This window comes from Lampris incognitus, chromosome 3 (assembly GCF_029633865.1).
Source record: "Lampris incognitus isolate fLamInc1 chromosome 3, fLamInc1.hap2, whole genome shotgun sequence".
Lineage (NCBI taxonomy): Eukaryota > Metazoa > Chordata > Actinopteri > Lampriformes > Lampridae > Lampris > Lampris incognitus.
This window is the reverse complement of record NC_079213.1, coordinates 81,856,283-81,883,752: the sequence shown is the minus strand read 5'-3', so window position 1 is coordinate 81,883,752 and position 27,470 is coordinate 81,856,283. Positions and strand designations below refer to the sequence as shown.

The window sequence follows — 27,470 nt, the reverse complement described above, 5'->3', positions numbered from 1 at the left end:
GAGCCATGCAGAAAAAGGAGTAAGTGAAATTATAAGTGTGCCAGGGAATAGCTACAACCCAGCTCCCAGCTCTGGTATCCCAGTGCTCAAACCCTTTTCTTTTCCTCACTAAAGTCCACGACAAAGTCCTCTATCTTGACATTGATCTCTTTCTCTCTTCCAGGGTTCAGAGTCTCCCATGATGCTTGGTGATTCAAAAAGTGATTTGGAGGATGTGGACCCCTAGTTCCTCAAACCAGCAGAGTCCCTCCAATGGAGAGGCGGCACAGCTCCAGGCAGCCAATAAACAGACTGCACTTCACCTCTTAATTTGTCAGAACATTTAGGGCTTCAAAACAGCCAATCAGAACACTTTTTCTTCTGGTCGCTGTAGCAACGGAGAGGACATTAATACACCATGAGTCACTTCCTGCCAGACCAGCTGAGGTGATAATGGAGCCAAGTTATCATTAGGGACAGGAGAGTTGATTGCGGGGAAGTGGGAACCTTCCATGAAAATGGATGACTTCAGTTTATCCTTTTATTCATTCGTTCACTCAGAATGACAAAAGGTAGAAGAAGGAATTGTGTTGTGTTTTAACAATTTCTCTTTTCTTTTTTTTTCTTCTTTTTTTTTTTTTTTTTTTTTTTTTTTTTTTTTTTTTTTTTGCTCATATTTGCCAATGTATCTACATAGACATATTGTAAAGATTTGTTCCATAGATGTAATTTCAAATGTAAGATAATATTTTTAAGTCTCCTGTGCTCTTCTCCACAGCCATGCAATTGCTAGAGGTGGCATGACTTGCTCTAGAGGAACTTTGTTCAAAGTAAATTGTGTCCATGTACACAGGAGCAATCTACACACACAGGCATCGCTGGGGTTTTTAAGTATGCACTTTATAGTCCAACCCAGTCTATTGTGATGTACAGCAGCAATGGTCAGTTCTTCTAGAGCAGGGAAGGTCCCACCTCCTCACACATCTCCCTCCCCCTTTTTGCTTTTAACACTTTAAATTTGCAGTGTGACATACGCACGAACATATTGAAAGCTAAATGGCAAGCCCTTCGGTTTATGGCTATATCTTTCACCCTGGCAACCGGAGTGTTAGCCATGGCAGCACAGTATGGCATTTTTGCAGTCCTGCATCCTCTAATCAGGACAGAACCGGATCCCTCGGCAGATCTGGAGAGAGAGCCACGCAATAGTTCGGCGCTCACTCATTCTCTGGCTGTCGAACAACTCAGCTGCTGGATTTTACTCTTTAATCTCTCTTTTTTTTTTTTTTTTTTTTTTATCTATCTGTTTTCTTTGCTGGGTTCTTCTGTTCTGGGTGAATTGAATTTAGAAAGATTGTTTAGGGTGAGGGTCTCAAGCCTTATCCAAGGAATATTTCCCCTGTGAGGAAAGCAGCATTGTGGGGAATTGGTGCCAACTGGAGGGGAGCTCAGGAGCATGTTTTATTTTTGGGTGCCAATGATGCACATTCACAAACACACACACGAACTAAAGTACTATGCCATGACATCTGTAGACATACACCACATGGAAGCATATACACTCGCTCGCAAAAACACACCACTAACAGGCCCCCGATGCTTCAGTGTTACCTCTGTGCTTTATCAGGTTTGATTTGCCAACAGTCCATTTTGCTTTGCCTTTGCTTTTGTCTGCCTTTGGAAACACACACAGAGGAGCCTAACTGCTACTGTAGCCTCATGTTTGACCAAACCACATCCCATCTCATCATCACACCCATGCCCAATCTTCGGGAGACTTGAAGTGCCTTAACCTCCCGATCCCTCAGCAGTCCTCTTTCCCTAACACTGTATAGTCACCTCTCTAATAAGAGATTAAAGCAAAGCCCCCCTATCCTGATTGTAATGCTAAATCAGTTTCTCATTTAATCCTACACAACCGAGCAGTTACAACTGCATCAGGGCTCCTTTGTTCCCATTAGACCCCAAAATGATGAGGGGGCACCTCCTCTGTGTGTCGCATGCCCAGCACTGTGGGAATGTAACTGCTGGTTGTTACTCAGACTCTGTGTGAAGGTTTTTCCCCTTAACCAAACAGGGTTTAACTGGACAGGACAGGGTTTTGGTGATGGTAAAAAGTTGCTTCTTTTCCACTTAGTTGTAGACTAGGTCAGAGACACTTGTAGATTTAGACACATGCTAATCTAGTTTAATGGAAGCCACAAACGACACTCAAAAGTTTCCAAAGACAATCACGTTCAGTTCAGAATGTAGCGCTCACTGAACATCACGGTTTGAACAAGTCTAAACTAGGTTAGCATATTCAGCTCTCAGCTTTAACAGTTCAGTGTTTACAGTGTGAGGACCTACTTAGCAATCATGTAAAAATGTTTTTGGCTGGAGTCAACCCGAGATCCATTCACCAGGGCTCCTCTGCATCCTTGTTTCCGCCTGTGGGTTCTCAGAGACTGAGGAGAGGATAACACCTCTCTGTCTTTTGCCCCCAACACCCCATCAAGCCCATTTCCCCCTCAATCTCCCTAGACGTGAATGTGACCCTGTGCTCTCTGCCATGTTTGCATGTGTGACAGTGAGCAGTGGTGGAGTTTGTCTTTGCTGTAATGTTAGATGGAGGATAAACCAGCCCATTTGTGTCGTTTGCTGTGTGACTCTTAATTCACACTCTCTCACAAACCCCTACCCTTTCTCTGTGGCTGGTCATGTGGTCTCTGATGGAGCTGGATGTGGTCTGCACCAAGTTGCAAAAATGTCTGTGGCAACATGAGTTGATTTCAACGCAATCTCGTATAAGTATGCCCCTCTACAGCACCTGTAGTCCATTTAAAAGACTTACAATCAGTCCTTTTCTTTTTATCCAGGGGATGCAGGGAGGGAGGGATGGGGAAGTGTGTGGGTAGGGGTTTGCATCTATACGGGTTTTTACTGTCACTCAGCTTCACTTCTGAAAGTCAAGTCTGCCACAGCAGGAATCTGTAATGCATGTTAAACCCAGTTTTAATTTGTACATCAGAGTTTGATTATGGGGAAATTTGATATAAAATAAACTGGAATGCACAACCTTTTGCAAACACTGCTTTTTTGTGTGTGTACTACTTTTGGGATTGAATTTGATTGGCTAGTGCTAGATATCTAGTTCACAAAACATTAAGAGCACCTTCCTAAAAACAAGCTCAGTTTTATGGAGATCAGCTTTATTCTACTTTGTGATACCTATGATGATGCTGCAGTTGCGTTGGTATTTAACTACTACAAATCAGATTCATTGCAAGTAAAACTCGCCGGTGCTGTTTTGTCATCACCTTCCGTACCGCTGAACAAATAAACATGACTGAACCTGAGTTAAATGTATCGGTGGCTTTTACGTGCTTGGTGTGCCATATCTCCTTGTGAGCCATATCACAACTTCTCTTATTTCAACTTGCCATTGCCTGCCTTTTTATTGTTTCCTTTATTAACCCCCTTGGGGAAATTCGTCTACTGAAAATTAGCCCATCCTAGCTGTGATCTGTGTAGCTAGGAGCAGTGGGCTGCTGCCTTGATGCTGTGCCCGGGCACCAACTCCAGTTCTTTTCCCATTGCCTTGCTCAGGGGACACATACAGGAGTATAAACCCTAACATGAATGTTTCTTTTGATGGTGGGGGAAACCAGAGCACCCGGAGAAAACCCACCGCAGACACGCCGGGGAACATGCAAACTCCACACAGAGGACAACCTGGAATGACCCCCCAAGGTTGAAAAACCCTGGGGTTTGAACCCAGGACCTTCTTGCTGTAAGGCGACAGCGCTAACCACTGGGCCACCGTGCCGTCACACATTTTGCTGCTACGGTGGAGATGTAAAATGCAATGTTGTGCAGGGTTTGGAATATTTACGGCTGCAAGTCTTCAGGATTACTTCCTCGTAGTGGCCTCACTTCATTTGAACCATAGACTTAGTGTTGGTCCCAATGTCAAAAGCGTAGCTACAGCTACGGTCGCCCATATTGACTCCCAATGCATCTCCATCTAATTGATAGTGGATTTTTATACTCAAGTCCATCCCATCCTCCAGATTCTCAGCTGGTATGAACTGGTGTCAGGCCAGTTCAATAAACTCACTTCTGACATGTTCACTGAGCTGTTCCTGAAAAACTCACCTGGGGTCACTGCGTAGCCGTCTGCTTATAGAATAGACAGACGCACTGGTGGCATTCAAACTTTCCTCCACTCATAAGATGGCTTTAGTATTTGCCATTAAATTACATGGTCATTTAACAGTCAGCGAGGCATATAATTGCCATACCCTGTTCCATAGAAACAGTCTGCGTCCAACTTGTCCCTAAGCTGATATACTGAAATGGACCGAACAGGTGAAATCAAGTGAAGATAATCCCTCTGACCTGAGGACACCTGGTCAATTCATAAAATTAGATCATCAGGTTATGGTGGTATACATATTTGTTCAAACAAAAGTGACACTTTACTGAAAATTACTTTATTGGAAATCTTCTATAAAGATACAAAACTATTGTTCTCTCAAGTAGGAATAATTTTGAGTGCATGAACAGTTCACACTACGCTAGCTAGTAAAACAATATACAGGTGCAAGCGAAGGCAATCTTCATTAGACTTACACAACACTACAATATGCTTACAAAAACATACTGTGACAACGTTAATAAAGTATGTCCAGAGATGTTCTGCAGCTGTGCTGAACTCTCTGAGGGAAAAGTGAGTAAACGAGGTGTATTCCCGTGTCTGATGAAGGGGATGACATCAACCTAATTTTCTATTTCTGAGGTGTTGGGTGTGATAGGGAGAAGAGCCTATCGCTGAGGAGAGATGGCAGACTGCTGTGATTGTCCGATGCGACAGCAGGTTGCAACGCCAACTGCTCCATCCCCCCCAGCAGCACTCTGCACCAGGCAGCTGTTCCCCTTGGCAAGTGGCCCCCGTAAGGCAGAGCCTCGAGAGACGGCGCTACAGTCTGTCAAAGTCCAACCAGAAGGACAGGAGACTTCTGCCTGAGAGCGATTGGGAGAGAAGGCATCAATGAGAAGGTGGGTGGGGGGGGGGCACGGGAAGGAAGTAAGTGACATAATATCAAAGGGGTTGCAAGACAATGATAACTGTTATGCACACACAGTTCTGCTGATGGATGTGTTGAAATAAATGCACACCTGCTCTTTATCTGTTGTTATGTGCTCCAGCAGGCGGCATTCCAGTTGAGGAGCATGGCAGCACACCGCATTTGAGGTCATCATCCCCTCGGTACCTACACACCTCTTAGGTTCACTGTGCAGAGGGCGTGAGTCAGGCAGCACTTCAGCAATGGACTGAGAGCTGCAGCCTGAGGAAGGACAAGCCATGCGCCAAGGTAAACTTGCATACCAATTTAATAACTGTTGAAAAAAGAAATCTATCGGAAGCTCAACGCAGATTACATGACCCAGACCCACACCTAGTCATCTCAGATAGTGTCAATTAAACTGATATAATGTACTGACATAACAACATTGTGATGAACCCAAAAATCTCACATATGCGTTTCCTTTTTCAGATAAAGAGCTGCAGTAATACACAATCGGTGATCATTGCAGGGATAATGTTTAAGAGCTGAGAACAGCATACACATTATTAACATCAGAGACAATTTTCTCTTAGTAATTATATTAGCTGGGATTATATCTTCCTTCTTGCTGTTTCCTTTTGTTTTTAATTTCATGTGGAAGGCTAGTACTGAGTAAATGAATCATGCCGTAGCCAGAAAAGCTGCTGAGTGAGCACAGGGTGACTTCTCCAGCTCGGCTCAGCCCCACAAACACTACATATCAGAATAGCACCAGCTGTGCACCCGGCTTCACCGTGTGAACCAGGCAATAGCAATAACGCAACAGGTCTAATTCATGCAAGCAAGGACCATGTCTTCTTCCCAGACTGGGTCATCTTACCAGTCAGGTGGTGGTGTGAGCTGACACACTCAGCATCTTTCCCAGGTTCAGGACTATCATGGACCTGACACTGTAGACCAACTGTGGCACAGCAGCGGGCCACTGCGTATACTCCTTTACCACCCGGGCCATTAAGGGCCACACAATCCACCTGTCCACCGTTTTCCTGTAACACATGGAGAAGAAGGTCTATCGGCTTCTCTTTTATCCAAATGGCTGACTTTCCTTTGGCTTTCGGATGAGACTTCAGAATCAAAGTCATTTGCTACGAAAAGTCCATTTGAACTCACGATTATGGCTTCTCCCATGCGGACCCCATCAGGGGCATAGCTGGTACATCCCATCATCTCCTCGCCTCGATGACAGCGAATCATTGCCCTGTCAGCAGTCATGACTCCTGACCTGTCAGACCACACTGACCGACACAAAAGCTCCCCATCTACACACACACGCACACACACACACACACTAATAACCTCACTGACATACAGAACATGTTCCAAGCAAATGCCCTGTACTCTGTACTGTCAGTGTGAGTGAGTTAGTGACTGACTTGTGTTGTTGGTTGCCATAGGAGGCATGGCTGCCACCAGGTTTGGAGTAGTTAGTCTGTGTTTTTCAGCCAGAGAGAGGGGATTGATAGTGTTGCTGACAGAATAGCGCAGCAAGTTTTGGAGAATCTGCACTGATGATGCATTAGGACTAGAAGACAGGATCACAGCTGCTATACCTGTGAAGATATGGACAAAAGAAAAACCATACCACCTATATAATATTCATAGAAAAACAAACTATTACAGGTATATTAAATCCTTGATACTCTTACAGTGTAGACCAGGAGGTGGGTTAAATGTATTGTGTGTGTGTGTGTGTGTGTGTGTGTGTGTGTGTGTGTGTGTGTGTGTGTGTGTGTGTGTGTGTGTGTGTGTGTTTGTGTGTGTACCAGCGACATGGGCAGCAGCCTGGGAGGTTCCACTGCTGGAGGTGAAACAAGTGCTGCAGTCACTACTGGCACTAACAATGTCATCGCCTGGCGCAAACAGATCAACGCAACGGCCGAGGTTGGTGCCACCTGCTCCCAATGACATGGGCTGGTCTGCAGAGTTAACAGCTCCAATGGTGATCACCTTCAGACACAAGAGGACAGGGACAGTTGGAGAACAGGGGCAGTTAGATGACAGGGACATCGTCCACTTGACCGTGTTTTGCTTATGTATATGCATATCTTCGAATAAAAGGGACCACAAAATGGCATTTATGTGTGTGCACGGGTGTGTGCATGCATGCATGTGTGCGTGCATGTCCATATGCATGCGTGTGTGTGTGTGTGTGTGTTACGCGACACCTCCGGCTCTGAAGCTGGGGAGTAGAGGCAGGCATCATCTCTGAAGTTCCCTGCTGCCGCAATGACCACGGCCCTGTTAGCCACCATCTCCCGGCATGCTGCATTCAACGAGCGGCTGAACCCACCAATAAAAGGCAGCAAAACAACCACTGAACTCACTGGACGGGCCAGTAGAGTTGCTCGGATATATTCCATGCCTGGAAGAGAACATAGGAAGGTTTACCCGGTCGGGTAAGACAGTATTGGACAGAAAAATAATAACTAGTAAGAAATACAATGTTTGAAGGAGCAATACCTGCCAGAGCTCCTGAGACAGTCCCTTTTCCCTGACAGTTGAGCACACGTACTTGGTTAATGCTGGCTCCCCTCGCAATGCCAGAGTCCCACCCACTCACAACGCCAGCAATGTGTGTACCATGACTGTCACACTGGCTGTCCTGCAGAACAGAGCAAGTGGTGCACCCCACTGAGGAGTCATGAAATGGTAGAGAGCACTAATTTGTTGCACTTGTTAAATGTGTATATGGCTTGTTATTGAGTTACACTGGGAAAATAAGCCAAAGGGTAACTATTACCTTTCTTTCTCAGTGTCTGGGTCTGTGTGTGTGTGCATGCATGTTAGACCTGTCTGTGAACTCTGACTCCATCCTCCTCAGGGACATCGTTGAAGTCGGTGACAAGAACCTGGCCTTCAATCTCTCTGTGAGAACTCTGAACACTGCCATCCATCAGATACACCTCTGCCATCCCTTCAGCATCTAGAAGAGGACCAGAGATGATGTGTTGACCCAGAACATCTTTCTGCCATGTACATAAGCTGTACCTGTGTGTGAGATAGAAACGTGGTGGTGATGGTGGTGTTTTTTGGGAAGGGGAAACACTCACTGGGTGGTCTGTATTTCTCAGTGTCAGAAGTATCACTGTGAGGCTGTAGTAACCTCTGAAGGTTCCAGGGGACATTCTGCGCAAAAATAAATGAGTCCTCCTCAATGTAATCCACGTGAGGTAGCTTGACTGCCTGGTAAGAAAAGAGTTAAAGTTAAGTCAAAGGTATGATCACACTGTTCTTCATCCTGAAGCAAAAAGAAAAATTCTTGGCTTGGATGAGGAGTTAAGGGGCCAGACAGGCATTATCAGTGTTATTCAACCATGTGCCATGGAAAAACATGTGGATGCAAATTTTCTTTCCACCCCCAACCCTTCACCATCTGATTTCATAGGTCTCTGTCTGGTGAAAGATGAGGTAATGAGTGAAATCAGCTGGTGTAGTGTTGGGTGGGAAAGTAAAACCTACATACACATGGCCCTCCATGGCACATGACATCTCCACGACACCAGTTGCCAACATGGTCCATAAGATACCCGAGATGCATGACATGATCGCAGGAGCTGGATGCCGGGCATTACCATCTGGAGCATGTCGCTGTTCATCTTGACCAGAAAGCCGTGGAAAGCGCCCGAGTAGGTGTTGAGGATCTCCAGCAGATATCCTCTCCTGGCTGCCTTGGCTCGTAGGCCCCTCATGGTCCTTTGTACATGGGACTCATGTGTCCCTTCACGCAGGACGACCAGGTACTGACCTGGCATACGCCATGCCGCCTTGAGTGCAGTACACAGAACATACACATGTACAGTCCACATTTACAAAACAAGAGACCGGGGTGGTTGTGAAAACAAGGTAACCGTATACCATTTGATACCATTTGCCATAAGCCCCCCTCCACAATAAAAGCTGAGTGGGTATAAGAGAGGGAGCGGCAGATCATTGCTTCAGATCCGTCGTGCGCTCATGTTATATTGTTTGTGGAAACTGCATGGCGGGTGATGGATCAGTGACGTGCAAGTGGAGACTGATACGAGTGCGTTGCTACAGGAGAGAGACGGCGTTCAAAACTACCTTGTTGCACCTGAGGAACTCGGCGGAGGGCTCCGGTCCGGCCTTGGGCTGAGGTCCGTCCTGGTGGTGATGGATCAGATCCAGCCTCATCTCGTCCTGCCCTGAGTCGTCGTGCGCGCTCACGGCCAGAGCCAGGGACGCGCATAAACAGAGCGCCCGGCCAACCAAGACTAGAGGACCACGCATCCTTACAAAAAAATAACAATCCTCAAATGATCGCAAGCAGAGTTTAGAGGATAACGATGAAATCACGCAGATACACTCGCAAGAAATTCTCTAATGTCGTGAAGATCTTCGATCTTTGCCCGGCGGTTTTGGTTTTCTGTCAGCCTTGCATCTTTCTTTCTTTCTTTTTTTGGCAAACAGTGGGATGAGTGCTGCAACACGCTGAGATCTCCTCATATCAAGAAACGTCTAACAATTGATTCTCTAGTTCTAGGCGGGGACTGGTGACGTCTCCGTGGCTCACGCCACCGCGTTTGTATCGAATGAGTCTCCTCCGTGGAAAACACCTCAGTGTGCGCCTGGTGTGGAGTCATGTTTCATGGTCGAGGGGGGTAGCCCAGTTACAAACCCACTTGCATCTGGACGCTGTCCTGCCACAGCAGAATGCCCTGTGAGAGAATACAGTGTGTTGCTTCCGGGTCAACTGTATTCAATTCGTAACAGTTGCATTTCAACGCAAGCATCGGCACGATGGATACGATGTGTGCCAATGCGCACACGCTGCTCAACCAGCACCCATGTTGGGACGATGGAAGGTACAGCAACTGATCCCCGACCTGACACGTGGGCCCTTCTGCAGAGAAGGGCACATCAAAATCCATCGACGGAATGAAACGATGGCATCCCGTCTCCTCTTGGTGTGTTCATATGTATCTGTGAGGTTTGTGCAGACGTGGTCCTGAGGTGCGCTGCAGGCTGCGAGGCGCGCGCGCCTAGCTCATTGGCCGAGATACCGGGTAACATAGATCTACTCTTCCTCTTCCTCTCCCATTCTTTCTTCTCTCTGCCTCTCTCTCTCTCTCTCTCTCTCTTCCTCTTTTTCCTCCTCTTCTTCTCTCTTTGTTTTCCTGTCTCTCATAGGCGCGCATGCAAAATCACACACATACATATTCACCTATCTCGCGGAGACAAAAGAAATTAGAGTCAGAATCGTATTTCACTAACACCAACCCTAAAATGAACGCCGACCCTGACCCTGAACCCGATTCTAATACCCCAGCCAAACCTATCCATAACCCCAAGTGTATCCGTAACCCTAACTCTAACCCCATAGCCCAGAAATAACCCTGTGCCAAAATGTCCACATGAGGTGGATGGTTCGAGATTTTGGAGGTCAGCGAGTGTAGAAAACACGCACGCACGCACGCACGCGCGCGCACACATTCACAATCAAATTAGGGATTATCAAATAGTGCCATCTTCTGGAAGTACCTCGGCAGATGTTTTTATTTAGCGTTTCACGGTGGCAAGATGGGATGGGGGGGGATAACTGGGCAAATTAACAGAGCTTCCAACATGTTGTAATATTACACTTCTGTCAGTATAAACATACAAAAACGGTCACAGTTGAAGTGACGCTCAAGCTTATCACAAAGGTCAGGTGGGAAAAAATATATATTATAGGAGGGATCCCCTCAACATCCTTCTCTTAGGGCAGCTCTTCGGGGACCTGAGCCAGCAGATAGGGCGCTCTCCTCCGGTCCAGTGGCACGTCCCCGGCTGGGAGGTCCTGGTCAGGCTGTGCTAGCAGGTGCAGCGTGGGGCAGCTGTGACAGCGGCTGCTCAGGGCCTTGTTGAGGAGACGGCTGTCTGCCTCCTCACCACTGAACCTGGGCAGAGCCTCGGCAGAACTGAGGACATTTTATAGAGACATTGCAGGTGTTGACTTGTTACTCATTTCTTTATTGTAGGTTCTCTTTAGTACGCTGACTTTTTTTCTAGCAGTGACTAATTGGGTCAAGGTCATGAAAAAGGTCATGCAATAGGGTCAAAATATTGTTATGAAAGAGTAAGGTCTGCACATTCAATTGCTCCCAAAAGCTATTTTATAGGGCAATGTTTCGATCGCGTAGATCTTCCTCGTACTTCTCCAACCTCCATGACTCCCCCCTTTGATCTGCCTCCCCCTTTCCTCACAGCTTATCCTCCCACACCCCATGCATGTCCTCTACACTACCTTGCTCTGAGTAATCTATAACGCTACATTATAACTGTTATTTTTGTGTATTCTGTGCATTTGACACTGTCATGGAGCCTCCTCCCTCCATTTCTAATACTATATGTTATGCATGCTGAGAGGAAGGTGCACATTCCTCTCCCTCATCTGCTCAACATTCATATCGCTGGTAATGTTTGATATGTTTGCTCTTAGTCTTCTCTCATCCAGGTTTCTGCTATAGGGGGACTTTAATTCCCTGACCTGCCTGACCTTTAAGACGTGTACTGCCCCCCCCCCCCCGAAATGGCTTTAGTACAAAGCAGCACCAGTTGAGGGAATATTGATGCCACCTTTGTCCAATCGGTATTCATTACCCAGGCCCTCCCTGATTGGCCACAGACAGCAGGTGTCAGGGTATAAAAAGTGTGCAAAGACGGCAAACGGTTGTTCTGTGTTTTCCCCTCTCCAGGACGATGGAGAGGTTCAGTGTTTGGTAGATCGAGAGGAGTTTTCCTCCATCTCTTTTTCTGCAGAAGATAAAAGTGGCCAGGGTGTTTTTCTTTGTGGCTATCTTTTTGTGGCCGATCCTCTGCTGCTCTTCCTGAGGTTTCTCCCATATTTATTTTCCTGATAAGGTTTTTCTTGTGGAGTGTTTCCTCGTTCAAGTTTAGGCTCCAAGGATGGAGAGTGTTGTACGTTGTGTACTGTCTAATATTGTACTGATTGTAAAGCCCTTCAGGACTACCTTCTGAATTTGGGCGATACAAATATACTTGACACCCTCTCCCTCTGCTGCACATCATCCTTAATTTTCCTGTTTACATAATAACAGTGTTGAGAGAAAGTTACGACTGTCTCAGTGTTTATTCCCTGAGAAACAGGAGTACCACAGAACAGCCTGACTGAACTCTCACTGCACATCAGCTAATAGGGCATTCTGCATGTGTGTGTGTGTGTGTGTGTGTGTGTGTGTGTGTGTGCATGTGCACGTGCATGCATGTGTGTATGCTCAATGATACCTTCGTTGCTTTGCCTCAGCTGAACTATATACAGAGTCTTCAAACCTCTTCTCTTCCTCGTTTTGTGGGACCAACATGACCTAACACACACACACACACACACACACACACACACACACACACACACACACACACACACACAAATGGCAGTTACATACTACCTAATGAAAGGCACACGCTTTTTTCCTCTGTCCGTCTCAGAAAATCTGTATCTACCTTTGGATAGCACTGGCACAAACTCCATGCAGTCCCAATAACCACCATGATCACACCCAGAGCACACAGAGTGCCGTAGATGTGTGGTCGTTCTTGAACCATGATGAATAAGCCAACCGCAGCCACACACAGCCCCGCCACTATTAATCCATAGCGGTATGGCTTCCCCTCTACCATCGCCACGACCAGGGGGTCAACGTTGGACAATCCAGGCCTCCTCCCTGCACACTGGAGAACCAGCCTTATAAAATGGCAGCCTGTCGCTGAACTATCCGTCTGCCGGTCAAACCACCGTGGTGTTTTGTCCAGTGTATAGGAGTTTTATGTTCTTTTTGTCAGGGTTTGAAGGTGAGGGAGGAGAAAACCAGGTTAGGGTTCCACTCTGCTGCATATTACAGCCTGCAGACAGCCTGCGCTGGCAGGGAGAGGTGGGGGTGGGAGGGTCTAGAATTGCAAGTTGGTGTGTGTGTGTGTGTGTGTGTGTGTGTGTGTGTGTGTGTGTGTGTGTGTGTGTGTGTGTGTGTGTGTGTGTGTGTGTGTGTGCACGTGCTCACGCACCCAATCGGTCACCTTGCTTCAAGTTGCAGACAAAAAAAGGTTCACAATTTTCTCTCTCTCTCTCTCTCTCTACCCTCTGACTGATATTGTGACTCTGTGGTATCCCAATGGACAAAATGTCGCCTGTTACCATTGCTGTTTGCAGAGTATTGGGTAAGGAAGCACATTGTCGCTAAGTAAACATTTCTCTCATCTTAAGGTCTTGGGCTTTTGGGTACATAAACAAAAAATCCATCATGACTGACAAGCAACACCACCCACGGACAGATTGATGCTATTCATTAACTCAAGTTTATAGTAACATCAAAACATAATGCAAACACTGGTTGGTCCTTCAAACAGCAGACACAACCCTGGTAGAGTAACACAGTACTGTTAACATTCTGTTGTCGACAAGGCACTTCGCTTTGCAATACGGTGTCAGTAAGTCTTCTGCAAGGTTATGATTAGACAAATGTACAGACATGCATATAAAAACTTGTATAGCTGGGTAAACAGGACATGTTTTAGTATTGCATAGGCACAGTAGTAGGTCACACAGACAGACTTCAGTGGGTCCATTAACGTCCAAATCTGACCTTGATTTCAAGACATTGAACCAAATTTATTGACACTAATCCCCTAACTCAGTGGCAAAAGACATGCAACATTGGTCTCCAGGAAGAAAAGGGAGCTTTTTGTAAGAGAAAGAGATCCCTCCAAACCATGAGACCATTGGTCTCCAGGAAGAAACAAGCTCTTATTGAAGAGAAAGAGACCCCCCCATTTGAGGTAGCATAGCCTGAGACATAGAGGAACTGCTAGCAGCAATTTATTTCCAAAGTCATGGCTGAATATTTAGCTGATTTCGACAATGTGGATGCCGCATTGGAATTCGGTGGCCACCTTTATTTATTTGGCCAGAGCATATGGATGAAGAGCACCTAGGAATTGAAGCGAGAATGAGGAGAGAGAGCGGGTGAGAGAGGGGCAACAGAAAGGGGAGGGTGAACCAGCTTCTTTGGCTGGCAGTAGTCATCCCGGTCAAAATGGTCACTGCAGACCCAATGTCCTAGAAAGTTGAATCGGTTCATCTGGACACGTTTATTGAGAGAAACGTGTCATCACTCATCTAAGTGACCTCTTCAGTCTTAGCTGACAGCAGGTATCCCCCCACCCTTATAAACAATACAGTGGCATGATCAGTGATCGCCAAACTGATCGCCGGTTTCATACCGATAGCCCGCGTGGCTCCCAGTACCAGTGGTGCTGGCAACCCTAATGGATTGCCGATTTCATAAACCGATCACCTGTTTCACCAGTTTTGGTCGTTATGCAAATGCGCTGTTTATAAGGTTGGAGATACCTGCATCCGAAACTACCCCCCCCCCCGCGTGCAAATAGTAGCAGCAGTAAAAGAGACGTTACAACAGATATCGGAAGAAGCCGAACATAAGGGAAAAGGGTCTATCTCTGTAGGGATCCTTTCCATAATGTGGTCAGACACTTTTAATAACAATCTGAGCCTGTCAGTGGCAAAAACAAGCATTTTTAGAGGACGTACCTCGATGGGCGCAATTGCCCCCAAGGATTACATTGCAGCCCCGTTTCGCGGCTGCTTACTGAAGCGTTCTTGTTGGACCAAGTCCAACATTTTTTTGTCCCTAATAGTCATTCAGATCCCCAATAATGGAAAAATAGGGCCCAAATACCAAAATTACCCTTTAAGGCACAGAGTGGGAAAGGAGTTTATCGTCAATAAAATGAGTTCTTCAAAGGTTATAGCAGAGTCCCATACAAGCAAAGGTGCTCAAACGGGTCAAAAATGTCCATTATCAAATGCTCGTCAGATGACTGGAGATTATACCTGGAGGGTATGCTCCTGGCTCTTCATTACTGTGTCATAGGAGGGGGGAGGCTCCATATCCCATGGAAGTGGGGTGGAGGGGAGGGAGGGTTCAGGTTCAGGTCTCCTGCTGACAGAGTCCTCTGACATCTCTCTTCGAATCCGATCCAACCTCCTAAATAGGCAGGAACAGAGAAAGCGAAAGAGAACCTGAGAGAGACAGAGCTGTGCGTGTGTGTGTATGTGTGTGTGTGTGAGGGATTACTTTTGACCTCTTGACAGCCATTGCCTTTTAAACCATGTTTTGTCTAATTTGAAATAACAGTAATCCCATACTTGGATCTGATCTTTCAAGCAAAATTTTAAATTGGTCTTATATGGCTTAAACCACATTTTCATCTAAAATCATTGGTAAAAATACACATCATTAATATCTCACTTGTAAACACAGGAGTTTAGTAATGCCGGTGAATGTGAGCCCGTATGTCCCAGGTCAATGTCTGGTGGTAGGGAAAAAAAAGCCTTGATGATGGAAACTGTAGTCCTGGCTGCACTCTGCCACTGGGCTGGACACTGAGCAGAACCCGTGTTGTTGAAATTTACAGCCTATAATGGACTACCTGAGACGAGGCCAGACGAGTCTGTCTGGTGTGTGTTTGTGTGTGTGTGTGTGTGTGTGTGTGTGTGTGTGTGTGTGTGTGTGTGTGTGTGTGTGTGTGTGTGTGTGTGTGTGTGTGTGTGTGTGCAGGCCTTCTGTTTCCTTTAAGACCTACTTCTATAATCACAACATTCATTTTTGCCAAATCCTCAATGTGTGACCAATTTGGTGCATTCCCCTGCTCTTTGTCAAACTGTAGTTTTGTGAATACAAGGGGACCTAGTATTTTATACAAGGGGAAAAAAACTTAGTATGGTGGCTCAACAGAAACCTGTTTTGTCTGAATACAGTGATGGGAGTGATGCAAGAAAATTGCACTGTATGTATGCATGAGCGTCAGTGTGCACTGTGCAGGTGCATGTGTCCAACTGTGCGTGCGTACCTTTGTATGGCCAGGGCCTGGTGTGGGCTGAAGCGTGTGCCCGTACGGGGATGCAGGAGGAAGTGACCGGGCACTGCCACCTGAAGTTTTCTCATGGCATTGCAGAGCCCGGTGATAAGTAGCCCTACGCCCCCCAGCACAAGACAAAGGCCAAGTCCAAAGAGCGGCATGGTCTGGGGAGAGTTTGTACACATCGCCAAGACCACCCCGACAATCACCAGCACCAGTCCCAGAGCCAGCAGGGCCTGCGGGAACGGCATCGCTGAAGCGGCTCCCTTATATCTGGCTGCACCTCCACCTCCACCTCCACCTCACCACCACCACCACCACCACAGCAAGCCTGGAAGACACAAAGGTCCGTACGGAGAGGATGAGGCAATTTTTTCCGAGACTTCAGTTCAGCTTCAAAGAGAACTGATTAACGAGCTGAGTGTCTGTGAGCGATATCGAAAAAGGAGAGAGAGAGAGAGAGACCCAGTTCTCTGTTATACATGCGCGGACACAAGCAAAAGGGGAAGTGACTTGGTGATTTTTTTTTTGTACAACCATACGGACACTTTATATTATACGAGGAGCACATGCAAATCAGCTCTGTGCGCGCGCGCGCGCGTGCGAGGCTAAACGTCGATCCTCTCTAACCTTAAAGAAAGAGTCGCGTTGGGAGGAAGAGCCGCTCATCGGATGAAAGGTGTGTCACCAACCAGTTGTTTCCATAAAACTTCGCTTCCCTCCCGATGCCCATGTGGCGTCGGTGAGCTCAAAAGTGTGAAACGCTCCGTGGGTCCACGCCTCCCGTCCGCGATTTTGGGTCTGTCAGAGCAGACCGCGCCCGTGTGAATTTAGTCTTCTGCTTTTTTCCTCTTTTGTGGATGCATATCCGGTGAGACGTTATTTGTCGCAAAGAAAACCACTGGGATGTGGCTTGATGTTGCTGTGTGGGTCGGGCATTCGCTGGTCTTCATCTAGCTGCGAATTGTGCGCGGTCGGAGGAAGTGTGTTTTAACGGGGAACGCTTTTTGGTGACGAGCGATGTGGCGTGGGATTTTGTGTCCCCCAAAAGAAAAGATTTCCTGGGAACGCGGGAACGCGACGCCGCGGGTCTACTGTGGGAAGGACGCTTTCTTCCCCTATTGTAGAAGCTTTCATTTATTCATTTTTACTGTCTTTAGATAGTTTTCATTTCTTTACTTGAAATGAGAATGCCAGTCTGACAATGAATGCATGTACGTTCCCACGACCCCACGGATGGTGGGGTGGGGGTTCAAAATTTGGCATGACAGGTAAAAGGTTTTTTGCGGCCGGGTCTGAACAATATCACTTCCCCAAGTTAGTAAGGGTATGTTAGTAGATTAAAAAAAAGAAGAAATGATTGCATGTAATAATAATGATAAAAACAAAGTATGTGAACGAAGCATGCTATTTCAGTTGAACCCCATTAGCACTGCAGGGGGTGGAGCACTAAGTACGGGCATTTTTCCACAAGTGATGACTTAAAACTGAGTTTGCATGTGGAAATAGGGTAAACGCAACGTTGGAAATAAGCCTGACAGGCGGTTCATTTGTTCTCGAGAAGCAGCATAACGAATATGAACGGCATCTACATCTAGGCTTAATTAGCCTAATATGAGACTTTTTTTTCCTCTCTCAGGGTCGCGGGGATGCTGGAGCCTATCCCAGCAGTCATTGCGCGGCAGGTGGGGAGACTTTTTTTTGCATCACCTATATTGCAATATGAAGCCAATACATTAAATCCCCCCCCCCCAGTACCACTACGAAATGCCCAGGATGTGTCCTAATCAAACCAAAAGAGAAACAGCGGATAGCACACTCATAAAAGAAATGGCAGACACATCAGCACTGTTCGTCATTAATCATTAAAATGTTTTCTATTTCATTACACGGGGAACAGATACAGCCGTAACAGACATATTAGAAGGCAATCCATCAAACCTTGAGGCGACACATAAAACCTGAACCTGAGTAAAACCAGTACTTACCACACGCTGCACTGTGGGTAATGACTGAACAACTTGTAACGCCTACAGGCGTAAAAACAACAACCTGCAGAAATTGGCTCGTTTGTTCATTTATTCGTTTCATTTCTGGAAACCAGCAGTCCTTGCATGTCAAGGAGCCATTATCGTCTGTCTGCACAGCGTTCAGGGACCCACCGGACCCCCCCTCCTCTGTGGACCGGGGGGTCCTCTCTGGTCCCATATGAATGCTGGCATATTGCACAAACTTCCTAGTCCACGTGTCTAGTTTTCTTCTCCTTCATTTTTTTGCTTTCCCCCCCTTGTTCTTTCCCCCTTTCTCTGTGATGAAAGAAAAATGTGTCGCCGCTGGTCAAATGATAGGAACGAGGTTTGCCCCTCTGGCCGGTGGCTGGGCATTCTCTTACTGCAAGTTTGAGACTTCTGAAATATCTGAGATATCTGAAATTATAAGGGTCTATTAGAAGACTACAACCCTGTCAATAACCACTGTTGTTGCGCAATCCAGGCCCCTCCACACGCTTGCCTGACTGATGCCCCACATTAGGCAAATCATACTGTCCCACTTTCCGAACCATATTTCCTAAAGTGGGACAAAGGAAACTCTGATGGAAATAACAAGAGAGAATTTGATTGAAATAACAGAATTTACATCTTATTATAATATTTTTTGATGAATAAACACATTATAAACACATTCTGATAAAAATACCAGCATTGTTTTATTTATAAGATATTTATACCCTTAACAATTAAGTTTGTCTAGACACTCACTAACCTTTGAGCGGTCTTCACGCTCATGCCGAAACGCCTGCGCACTCTCGCACATGCGCACTTGATTCAGCACAGTTGCGGTAGATAACCGTTAGGTTAAGGTTGGATAGATAGATAGATAGATAGATAGATAGATAGATAGATAGATAGATAGATAGATAGATAGATAGATAGATAGATAGATAGATAGATAGATAGATAGATAGATAGATAGATAGATAGATAGATAGATAGATAGATAGATAGATAGATAGATAGATAGATAGATAGATAGATAGATAGATAGATAGATAGATAGATAGATAGATTTGACATTCATAAAATATAAGTAATAATGCTTCAACTGAAGATAGTTATCACCTACACTTACACACTGTCAAGGATTAAATTACAGAATAAAGCCACAGGCTTATTTCCATTGTGATCCTTATGGAAAGTGTGTGTGTGTGTGTGTGGGGGGGGGGGGGGTGCCAAGCCCGGCAAGACCGACGGGTGCAGATACAATATCCATTTAATTGCATAACAAAAATAACATAAACGGACGACTCCGAGTTCATTTGTGAAAGGTCCCTATTTTGAGAGACTATCTGCTAGCCATTTCTTCATCACCTATTTATATATAAATTTCTATCTGCTTCAACGAATTTCAGCGATACAGGAAGTTTATTTCCTTCAATTGCAGCCAGTGGCGCCCCCAGACATTATTCATAGGGGTGGCCAAATGGGGCCACTGAAAATCTTGGGGTGGCACACCAAAACCAAAAGCCATGACAGAATTTCAGGAATTCTATGATGCTGTTGTAGTATAGTGTATAGGGTAGCGGAAAACTGTCAATATGAGAGGTAAGGAATCGCATACTGAAATGCTTTGGTTTCTTTTTTTTTACAGTTAATTTTACTAAATATCTGATGTTCATAGACTAATACTGGTACAGTTAACATTTTGAGTTCCACAACAATTCTTTTTAATGTGTTATGTATCTTTATATATTGTAACGTGTTAGACGATTCATGTATGTATACACATTATTAAACATAGATCATTTTAGTATTTAAAATAAGAGTGGACGGGATCATTGATTGGATAAGCTTTATTGCCTCACGAAACATTATGGGGTATATGCGAGCCATGGCGCACATAACGGACCCAAAAATCACTTCCTATATGACGTAATCTATGGAGTTGATGAGTCGATTCCATCGATTCTCATATTTTAAACCAGAGTCGGAGTCGATTCCAAAACCTTGAGAGTCGTGCACCCCTATAACTAGCTAGAAACAGAAGCTGCTAAGCTGCTGTCAGAGGCAGACTGTGCACGAGGGAGTGTGACGCAGCGGCTGGCTGCCTGGCTATGCATTTGTTATTTTCTTTGACATTAATTATTATGAAAAATATACATTATTGATTTAAATGAACGGCACCTAATGGAAAATATCAGATAGAGGCATATTATGCATAATCAGGAGCATATTCTGCATATGCAGGCATAGTATCAGGGTGGCTGTGGCCACCCCTGAGCACCCCTTGGAGGCACCACTGCTTGCAGCCGTGTATAAAAAGGTGTTTTGCCCATTGAACTCTCGAATATAAAAAGACTAAAAATCTGTTGGGCTGCCTCTTGTTGTATAGTTGTGATTTTCTCTGAAGCGAATATAGTTCGACAGATATTTGGGGACCTCGCTGTGACCAATTTGATGGATAAGTACCAACTTGATTTGTATGACTCCTTTATTTTTTTTCAACTGGAAGCTAAGTAAGCTGCTGAAAATATGCCGAATCAAGATGTGTACGGGGGAGGTCACTTCCACACAGCCCTGATTAACTTGTTTTGGGCAGTCTGGAGTTTAGGTTTAATACGCTGTGGTGTACTATTAAACCAGGAGGTGGCATCCTAGTCAAAGTGGCATTGAACTAATGCTCCAGCTAACGTCTTTAGTTCTGATCCAGCCAACAACCCCTTTCTTGCCTAGAATTTGGTATTTTTGACAGATTTTAGTGGGGGTTTCCTGGCAAAGGTTAGGTTAAGGCAAGGTTAAAAATCCCGCGAGAGTTTCTCAAATCTAGGGTTACCAACTCAGTCTTCGCACGGGGCGCTTCCAGTTTGACGGTTGCTCCACCGGTCACTTGATTTTTGATTACACGACGCAAAAAAAAAATTAAGGGGTTTCAGTCAAATTCATTGAACTTGCCTAAACTTTACCTAAATTTACGTAATCTTAACCTAAGCTAACCCTAACCGAACGCTTCAGTTAGATCCGGAGCTCTGGCAGAGCGCCCCGAAGACAAACTGCTCCGCTATGCTGTGCCGCTGCCTTTCATTTGGTTAAGGAAGACCTACACTCTCTACACTCTACGTTACGCTGTAGGCATCGCCGATAAAATTAAATTAAATTAAATTAGCAAAACATGATGCGGTGTGAGCTACTTTTAGCGGGGTTTTTGTTGTTTTTTTTGGCCCAAAATAAAAAATTTCCAGCAGTTAACAACGCAGAACACACCGGAAACACCTCAAAATGTCGCTTTGCCAGTCAGTTAAATGTTCGTAATTGCACAGGTTGTGACGACCCCAGCACACACACACACACTCTCTCTCTCTCTCTCTCTCTCTCTCTCTCTCTCTCTCTCTCTCTCTCTCTCTCTCTCTCTCTCTCTCTCTCTCTCTCTCTCTCTCTCTCTCTCACACACACACACACACTATCTCTCACTCTCGCTCTCTCTCTCTCTCTCTCCCTCTCTCTCTCTCTCTCTCTCTCTCTCTCTCTCTCACACACACACACACACACACACACACTATCTCTCACTCTCGCTCTCTCTCTCTCTCTCACTCTCGCACTCTCTCTCTCTCTCTCTCTCTCTCTCTCTCTCACACTATCTCTCACTCTCGCTCTCTCGCTCTCGCTCTATCTCACACTCTCACTCTCTTTCGCTCTCTCTCTCTCTCACACACACACTATCTCTCACTCTCGCTCTCTCTCTCTCTCACTCTCGCACTCTCTCTCACTCTCTCTCGCTCTCGCTCTCTCTCTCTCTCTCTCTCTCTCTCTCTCTCTCTCTCTCTCTCTCTCTCTCTCTCTCTCACACACACACACACACACACACACTATCTCTCACTCTCTCTCTCTCTCACTCTCGCACTCTCGCACTCTCTTCCGCTCTCTCTCTCTCACACACACACTCTCGCTCTATCTCACACTCACTCTCTTTCGCTCTCTCTCTCTCTCTCTCTCTCTCTCTCTCTCTCTCTCTCTCTCTCTCTCACACACACACACACACTATCTCTCACTCTCTCTCTCTCTCTCTCTCTCTCTCACACACACACACACACACACTATCTCTCACTCTCGCTCTCTCTCACTCTCGCACTCTCTCTCACTCTCTTTCGCTCTCTCTCTCCTCTCTCTCTCTCTCTCTCTCTCTCTCTCTCTCTCACACACACACACACTATCTCTCACTCTCGCTCTCTCGCTCTCGCTCTATCTCACACTCTCTCACTCTTTTTCGCTCTCTCTCTCTCTCTCACACACACTATCTCTCACTCTCGCTCTCTCTCTCTCTCTCTCTCTCTCTCTCTCTCTCTCACACACACACACACTATCTCTCACTCTCTCTCTCTCTCTCTCTCACTCTCGCACTCTCTCTCACTCTCTTTCGCTCTCTCTCTCTCTCACACACACACACACACACACACTATCTCTCACTCTCGCTCTCTCTCTCTCTCTCACTCTCGCACTCTCTCTCACTCTCTTTCGCTCTCTCTCTCACACACTATCTCTCACTCTCTCTCACTCTCTCTCTCACTCTCACTCTCGCTCTATCTCACACTCTCACTCTCTTTCGCTCTCTCTCTCTCTCTCTCTCTCTCTCTCTCCCCCTCTCATGCACACACACACACACACACACACACACACACACACACACACACACACACACACACACACACACACACACACACACACACACACACAGTTTTTGTTTATTGGCCAAGACTGTTTTGTTGTAGGAATGTGGTTATGAGAGCTTCATGACTGGCATGGTGCAGCCAATAAACTTCCCGTGGCTCTGAGTAGTTCTTGTTGACAGATGTGAGCCCACAGTACATTTTTATACTTCGGTAGTTGATTTATTAAACAAAGCAAAAGACAGATATTCCACTTTTTTATATGTATCTAGAACTAGAACACATTTGATAAGCCTATCTTACAAACAATAAGTAGACGAAGTTAAAATCCATTTGAGCCTGACAGTATGCACACGTAGAAAATAATAAAATCTGTATTGGTTATTGTAAGAGTTGTTATTACAATAATGAACTTCATTTAACTGTAGCAATTATAGTTATTGTGTTGAAACAGGTTGTTACAATAATCGTTTTAATCATCCTTGTTCCAGTAGTGCACATTGTCCCTTGTTGTTGCAAATGGGTTTTTATAGCTCTTTACAAAGATATGTGTGCTCATAAAGATGATGTCAGAGCCGATAATTGTGTGCAGGATATAATTCAAGAGACTGATGAATAATTTAATGTACCACTCCTTTTGTTAGCAATGCATTTTGATGTGTTGAAGAGAAGCAGTGGTGGGGGGGGGGTAGGATCTTTGCCCCACCCTGCCCCGTTTTTTAATTTTGGCCAAATCAGGCCATATGACTCTCAATGATTTGTTAAATAACCTAAAATCAGGGAAGTTAGTGGCAATGGATGCCAAAAAATAAACCGAAAGTAGGTGTTTCCAAAAACGTACCATATATTTGTGGCCCCTGTAAGATAATGTAACGGCTACCATCCCGTCATGCTTAGGGTCACATGCAAAAATGCATTGCTCACTGAAATCTGAAGACATCTCTGTGTCTTTGAGAGAGTGCAGATTGCTTGGTATGTTTTGCAGCTGCAAACGAGACATATACACAAGGATCAACTTGCTGAAATTTCAAGAGAGCATTTGCTAAACCCATGTTAACATGGAAGCGTGAGAGAATCTGAGGGAACCTGAGAAATCGTCAGCTAGGGGCAACTGTAGATGCACACACACTTTTCAACCAAGGTATCTGTGTTTAGCTTTAAGATGCGAGGAAAAACTGACAGGCAGCTCTGAAACAGCCCAAAACATGAGGAGGCTTTTGGTGGAAAAAGCAATCCGCCAAAAGAAATTCATATAATGTTTGGGTTGTGATGTTTAAACTGTCTCTTTACAATTAATTAAACATGCTGTTTTGCCAGAAAAGTGGTGCAAGTAACACAGACAGTGATCCACTTCTTCTTGTAAAAGCGTTATACGGTGAGAAGAGCAGAATACATGTGTGTTGCACAAAGAAAGACATCTACAGACTCAATAGCTTTTTTTGTTGTTTTTTTTTAATCACAGTCATGGGGATCTGGCAGCTGTTAAGACATGGGTGCACTCTTCTGGCACTTTTTTAGGTCCATTAAACCTCTTAGAGGAAAATGTAAATCTAAAATTAAGCCATTCTTGTGTTCATCACACAGGAGGAAGTGGAATATCTATCCACATGGGAGTGGCATCTTACAGGGTAAGAGTGGTCACTGAATGGATGGATGCCCGTGAGAAATTATCAAAGCTGTATGCGACAGCTGTCACAATCTGCAAATCTCAACACAAGGTTTGGGAGAGTCTAAACTAGCAAGCACACAAGTCAACATTTTCTGCAACCATCATGAAAACACCCATTGTCTAAATGTTGCTATAGAAGAATGGTGTTGCATTGCTCATACAGTTTCAGATAGTTGCAGAATCTACGCTGAAGACTATTGAAGCTGTCCTGGTGGCTTCAACTGGCCAATCGCCCCATCAAGACAGCATTTGTTGGGGCTTGTTTATACTAGGAAATAACTGAAGACATTTAGACCCGTCCTTGATCTACCTTAACATCTTGCTGCAGAAAGTGGGACTGTTTTAAGTCTGTAATATATTCACAGAACCTTTGTGGGGAGAAACATGCTTAGATCTATTTGTCGCCATCAGAGAGAAGCATGCTGCAAATATTTGCCTTTATCTACGTTTGCTATGGTCATTTGCTACTGATATTTCCCCAAAACCATCAACTGGAGTGTTTTTTTTTTCTTCAGCAGCTTACAGGCCTGGTACCAGCCTATCCATTCTTCAGCCTGATGAAGAGAGAGATAGATAGATGTGTGTGCATTGTCCAGTGTCAGACTTCAAAGCTGATCTCTCTTGACTGTCCAAACAACGGCTCCGTTGCCAGCTGAGTGTCTGAGTATGCACGCCGAAGATGTGTAGAGCTACAGGTGCTTTTAATGGCGACCTCATAGGGTGGAGGTGGTCCAAGCCAGGGAGGAGGATGGTTGGATGGACTGTAACACCCAGGGTCCATGGGAGGGTAGTCAAATTCCTCACATCGAGCGCCACGCTGCTGGCTTTCCTGGGTCCTATACACAAGAACACATATCTCACACAGTGGAAGTAGACATCATGTAGACAGGATGCTAAAGCCTGAAGACAAATGTCTGCGTGTGCAGACAAGGATGTGTAGGTACGATGCAAGCAGGAGCCAACAGGCACTAGATGGCTGATGCCGTTCCCTCTCATAACAGAAGAATTAAGCCTCATGCCGGGGAATATCTCGTTAATTCGTTATCTGTGGAGGACAACTTGGCGTGGTATGATCTTACAAGGCTGTTGATTATTATAGAAAATATATTGAAATCAAAGGATTGGGTTTTGTTTGCTTTTTATGTCTCTGATAAGTTGGCTTTACATCTGTGATTGCGCAGAAGGCTGAACTTGGATGCTAAGGTTGTTTATTGGTCTTGGTATTGGGCTGTGTTGAAAGGGGAAGGCTGTTCACTAAAGGAATTATCCTCTTGTTCTCTGGGACAGTGCAGATGATAGGACCATGTGAACATGAACAGCATCTGCCCAGAAAAGATAAATGTCACCTGAACTGGCGATGTCATCAAGATTCAACACATGGAGCTGCACCATAAATGAATTTGTAAGTATGGCAACAGTTGATTGTGGGACTGCCCAGCAGTTTACCTTGTTCAGAGCTCATAGAACCAGGATGCAATCAAATTAAATGCATTTGAAAATGCAACCTCAAACATTACAGGCCCTCACAAAATCAATATGATATGCATTCGGTGACAACACGTGCCGATCACGTGTCCTATCACATCCTTAATAGGGAGGGACGCTGGTTTGAACAGGGAGTCAGAGGCCATCTATGTTAAGACGGAATGACCATCCCTGAATGGAGAGGGTCGCCATCTTACAATACTGTGATTGCAACCATTCCCAAATCCTCTGTGAATAGTACACATGGCCATTGAAACTCTAGTTAATGCTCACAGCAATTTTGCGTATGAAACAGATCGTTGGTTTCAGTCGTTATGCCACTGTATTGTTTATAGGGGGGGTACTGCAGTCAGCTGAGACTGAAGAGGGCACTTAGACGAGTGATGAAACGCGTATCTATCAATAATCGTTGTAGCCAGACGAACTGATTGAGGTTTTAGTTCTCTGGGTTTTGGATTCAGGCGTTTATTCATGTTTATCAACATGACTGGGTTGCTGTTGGATTCTTAGTGTGACCGTGTGACTATCCCCCGAATCGCCTCCTTGATCCGCCCCTGTGCTCAGCCTGCAGCTGCTGATACCTGCTCCGGTTTGGAACTGGTCAGCGCCTTTATCTGTGTTCATATAACATTGTTTTCTCTTTTATTTCTCTCTACTTTTCCTTGCTTTAAAATATTTTGTTCTGTTTTTTATTTCTTCTTCTGCATTTCCCCTGCTTATGTACAGTACACTACAGTCTCTCGTGAAACCAGTTGTGACATGTCCACATGCCTTCAACCTGGAACGTGTCAAAACTGGGCATAATTTCAGTGCCAGCCAAGATAAATTTCCCAAACTGCTTTCAATGAAAAACATATAGGTGTGCCGCCTTATTTCTGTGGAAATACCCCCCCCCCCCGGCGGCCCCACCCCGACTGGTGACGTAGTAAAGCAGAGTGGTCAAGGTAGTCCCACATCAGTGGGTGAAAACTAAAAGATTACAAACCGTCATTCAGAGTTATAGCTCTGCACCCCTTTTTCACGCCACATTTCCACGCTCCAAATTAGCATTGAAAAAAAAGAAACATGTAATGGATGATGAGAAATTGGAATCATGCACTGAATGGCCCTTTAAAGAGTGGTATTGATTCAGTCATATGACCTACCTGGGTAGAAACACCGACTGGGACTCCGGGAAGCGGCTCCCTGTGGGTGGGAAGAAGACTGGGCCCCCGAAGCTGGGGTAGTCGTTGAATTGGTGATGAGGGCAGTCCCCGTTGTATTCCCCATGGCTGTAGTTAACATGGGACTTGCTGTTCATAGCCCAAAAAAGCCCCAGAATGAGCATGACTGCCCCTAATACCACGCAACAGAGGGAGAAGGCCTGCAGACGGCTCTGGGACGAGGTCAGGAAGGCTGTGGAGCCTCCTGTCACTATAAGGAAGACTCCGAGGAAGATTGCCCCGTGGTGCAGAGAAGGCATTGTATTGGAAAACCGTAGAGTTGAGAAGGCTACTGGAACTGCAGGCTGTTACCGGGTAGAGTCTGGTACGCGCATACTGCTCAAAAGACTTCCAAGTTATGAAGTACACTTTCCATACAATCATACACTAAAAGAACAACCCGTATTGTAAGAAAAAAAAGCATGCTAATTGTATCTTACTTGATTTATTTTCTCCATTATTTTCAAGTCTGT

At 45.4% G+C, this 27,470-nt stretch overlaps 4 protein-coding genes and 1 long non-coding RNA gene across 6 annotated transcripts in view; 2 read left to right on the top strand and 3 right to left on the bottom strand.

Annotated features, from left to right (window-relative positions):
* Window positions 1-3,297, top strand: part of usp24 (ubiquitin specific peptidase 24) — a 48,025-nt gene extending 44,728 nt beyond the window's left edge. Inside the window, exon 66 of the mRNA XM_056275632.1 lies at window positions 164-3,297. Coding sequence (XP_056131607.1) covers window positions 164-226 — 63 coding nt within the window. The 3' untranslated portion in view covers window positions 227-3,297. The remainder of the gene's footprint in view (window positions 1-163) is intronic.
* A 1,151-nt stretch (window positions 3,298-4,448) lies between these two features.
* Window positions 4,449-9,409, bottom strand: pcsk9 (proprotein convertase subtilisin/kexin type 9). The gene is made up of 12 exons (XM_056276352.1): window positions 9,153-9,409; window positions 8,663-8,854; window positions 8,141-8,273; window positions 7,880-8,013; window positions 7,551-7,692; window positions 7,256-7,452; window positions 6,854-7,037; window positions 6,464-6,640; window positions 6,201-6,349; window positions 5,911-6,076; window positions 5,140-5,309; window positions 4,449-4,983 (listed from the first exon to the last, which is right to left on the bottom strand). Exons 1-12 carry the CDS (start codon window positions 9,336-9,338, stop codon window positions 4,786-4,788), a joined length of 2,028 nt encoding a protein of 675 aa, XP_056132327.1. The 5' UTR covers window positions 9,339-9,409; the 3' UTR covers window positions 4,449-4,785.
* Window positions 9,410-10,586: 1,177 nt separating this feature from the next.
* On the bottom strand, window positions 10,587-18,072 carry si:dkeyp-51f12.3 (uncharacterized protein LOC107988041 homolog). 2 transcript variants are annotated; one of them, XM_056276350.1, is made up of 5 exons: window positions 17,972-18,072; window positions 15,975-16,314; window positions 14,956-15,109; window positions 12,336-12,415; window positions 10,587-11,008 (listed from the first exon to the last, which is right to left on the bottom strand). In XM_056276350.1, exons 2-5 carry the CDS (start codon window positions 16,232-16,234, stop codon window positions 10,807-10,809), a joined length of 696 nt encoding a protein of 231 aa, XP_056132325.1. In that variant the 5' UTR covers window positions 16,235-16,314; window positions 17,972-18,072; the 3' UTR covers window positions 10,587-10,806. The 2 variants fall into 2 exon arrangements, with proteins under 2 accessions (XP_056132325.1, XP_056132324.1); XM_056276349.1 differs by lacking the exon at window positions 17,972-18,072 and adding an exon at window positions 16,614-16,925.
* Window positions 16,594-24,951, top strand: LOC130109446 (uncharacterized). The gene is made up of 3 exons (XR_008810002.1): window positions 16,594-16,662; window positions 24,226-24,269; window positions 24,826-24,951. It is a non-coding gene; the product is annotated as an uncharacterized LOC130109446 (long non-coding RNA).
* On the bottom strand, window positions 24,909-27,257 carry si:dkeyp-51f12.2 (uncharacterized protein LOC100151460 homolog). The gene is made up of 2 exons (XM_056276351.1): window positions 26,941-27,257; window positions 24,909-25,146 (listed from the first exon to the last, which is right to left on the bottom strand). Exons 1-2 carry the CDS (start codon window positions 27,255-27,257, stop codon window positions 24,909-24,911), a joined length of 555 nt encoding a protein of 184 aa, XP_056132326.1.
* Window positions 27,258-27,470: the final 213 nt, after the last annotated feature.

Excerpts from the sequence above, each read along its gene's own strand:
- pcsk9 (XM_056276352.1), bottom strand. The coding sequence starts at position 9,338 with ATGCGTGGTCCTCTAGTCTTGGTTGGCCGGGCGCTCTGTTTATGCGCG. Across the intron at positions 8,274-8,662 it reads ACAGCGACATGCTCCAGATG|GCAGTCAAGCTACCTCACGT; the intron begins GTAATGCCCGGC and ends TTTTCTTACCAG. Across the intron at positions 5,310-5,910 it reads CTCACACCACCACCTGACTG|GCTGCAGCTCTCAGTCCATT; the intron begins GTAAGATGACCC and ends GTCCTTCCTCAG.
- si:dkeyp-51f12.3 (XM_056276350.1), bottom strand. The coding sequence starts at position 16,234 with ATGCCGTTCCCGCAGGCCCTGCTGGCTCTGGGACTGGTGCTGGTGATT. Across the intron at positions 15,110-15,974 it reads CAGGCCCTGGCCATACAAAG|GAGGTTGGATCGGATTCGAA; the intron begins GTACGCACGCAC and ends CTGCCTATTTAG. Across the intron at positions 11,009-12,335 it reads GCTGAGGCAAAGCAACGAAG|TTCTGCCGAGGCTCTGCCCA; the intron begins GTATCATTGAGC and ends AAATGTCCTCAG.
- si:dkeyp-51f12.2 (XM_056276351.1), bottom strand. The coding sequence starts at position 27,257 with ATGCCTTCTCTGCACCACGGGGCAATCTTCCTCGGAGTCTTCCTTATA. Across the intron at positions 25,147-26,940 it reads CAGTCGGTGTTTCTACCCAG|GACCCAGGAAAGCCAGCAGC; the intron begins GTAGGTCATATG and ends TCTTGTGTATAG.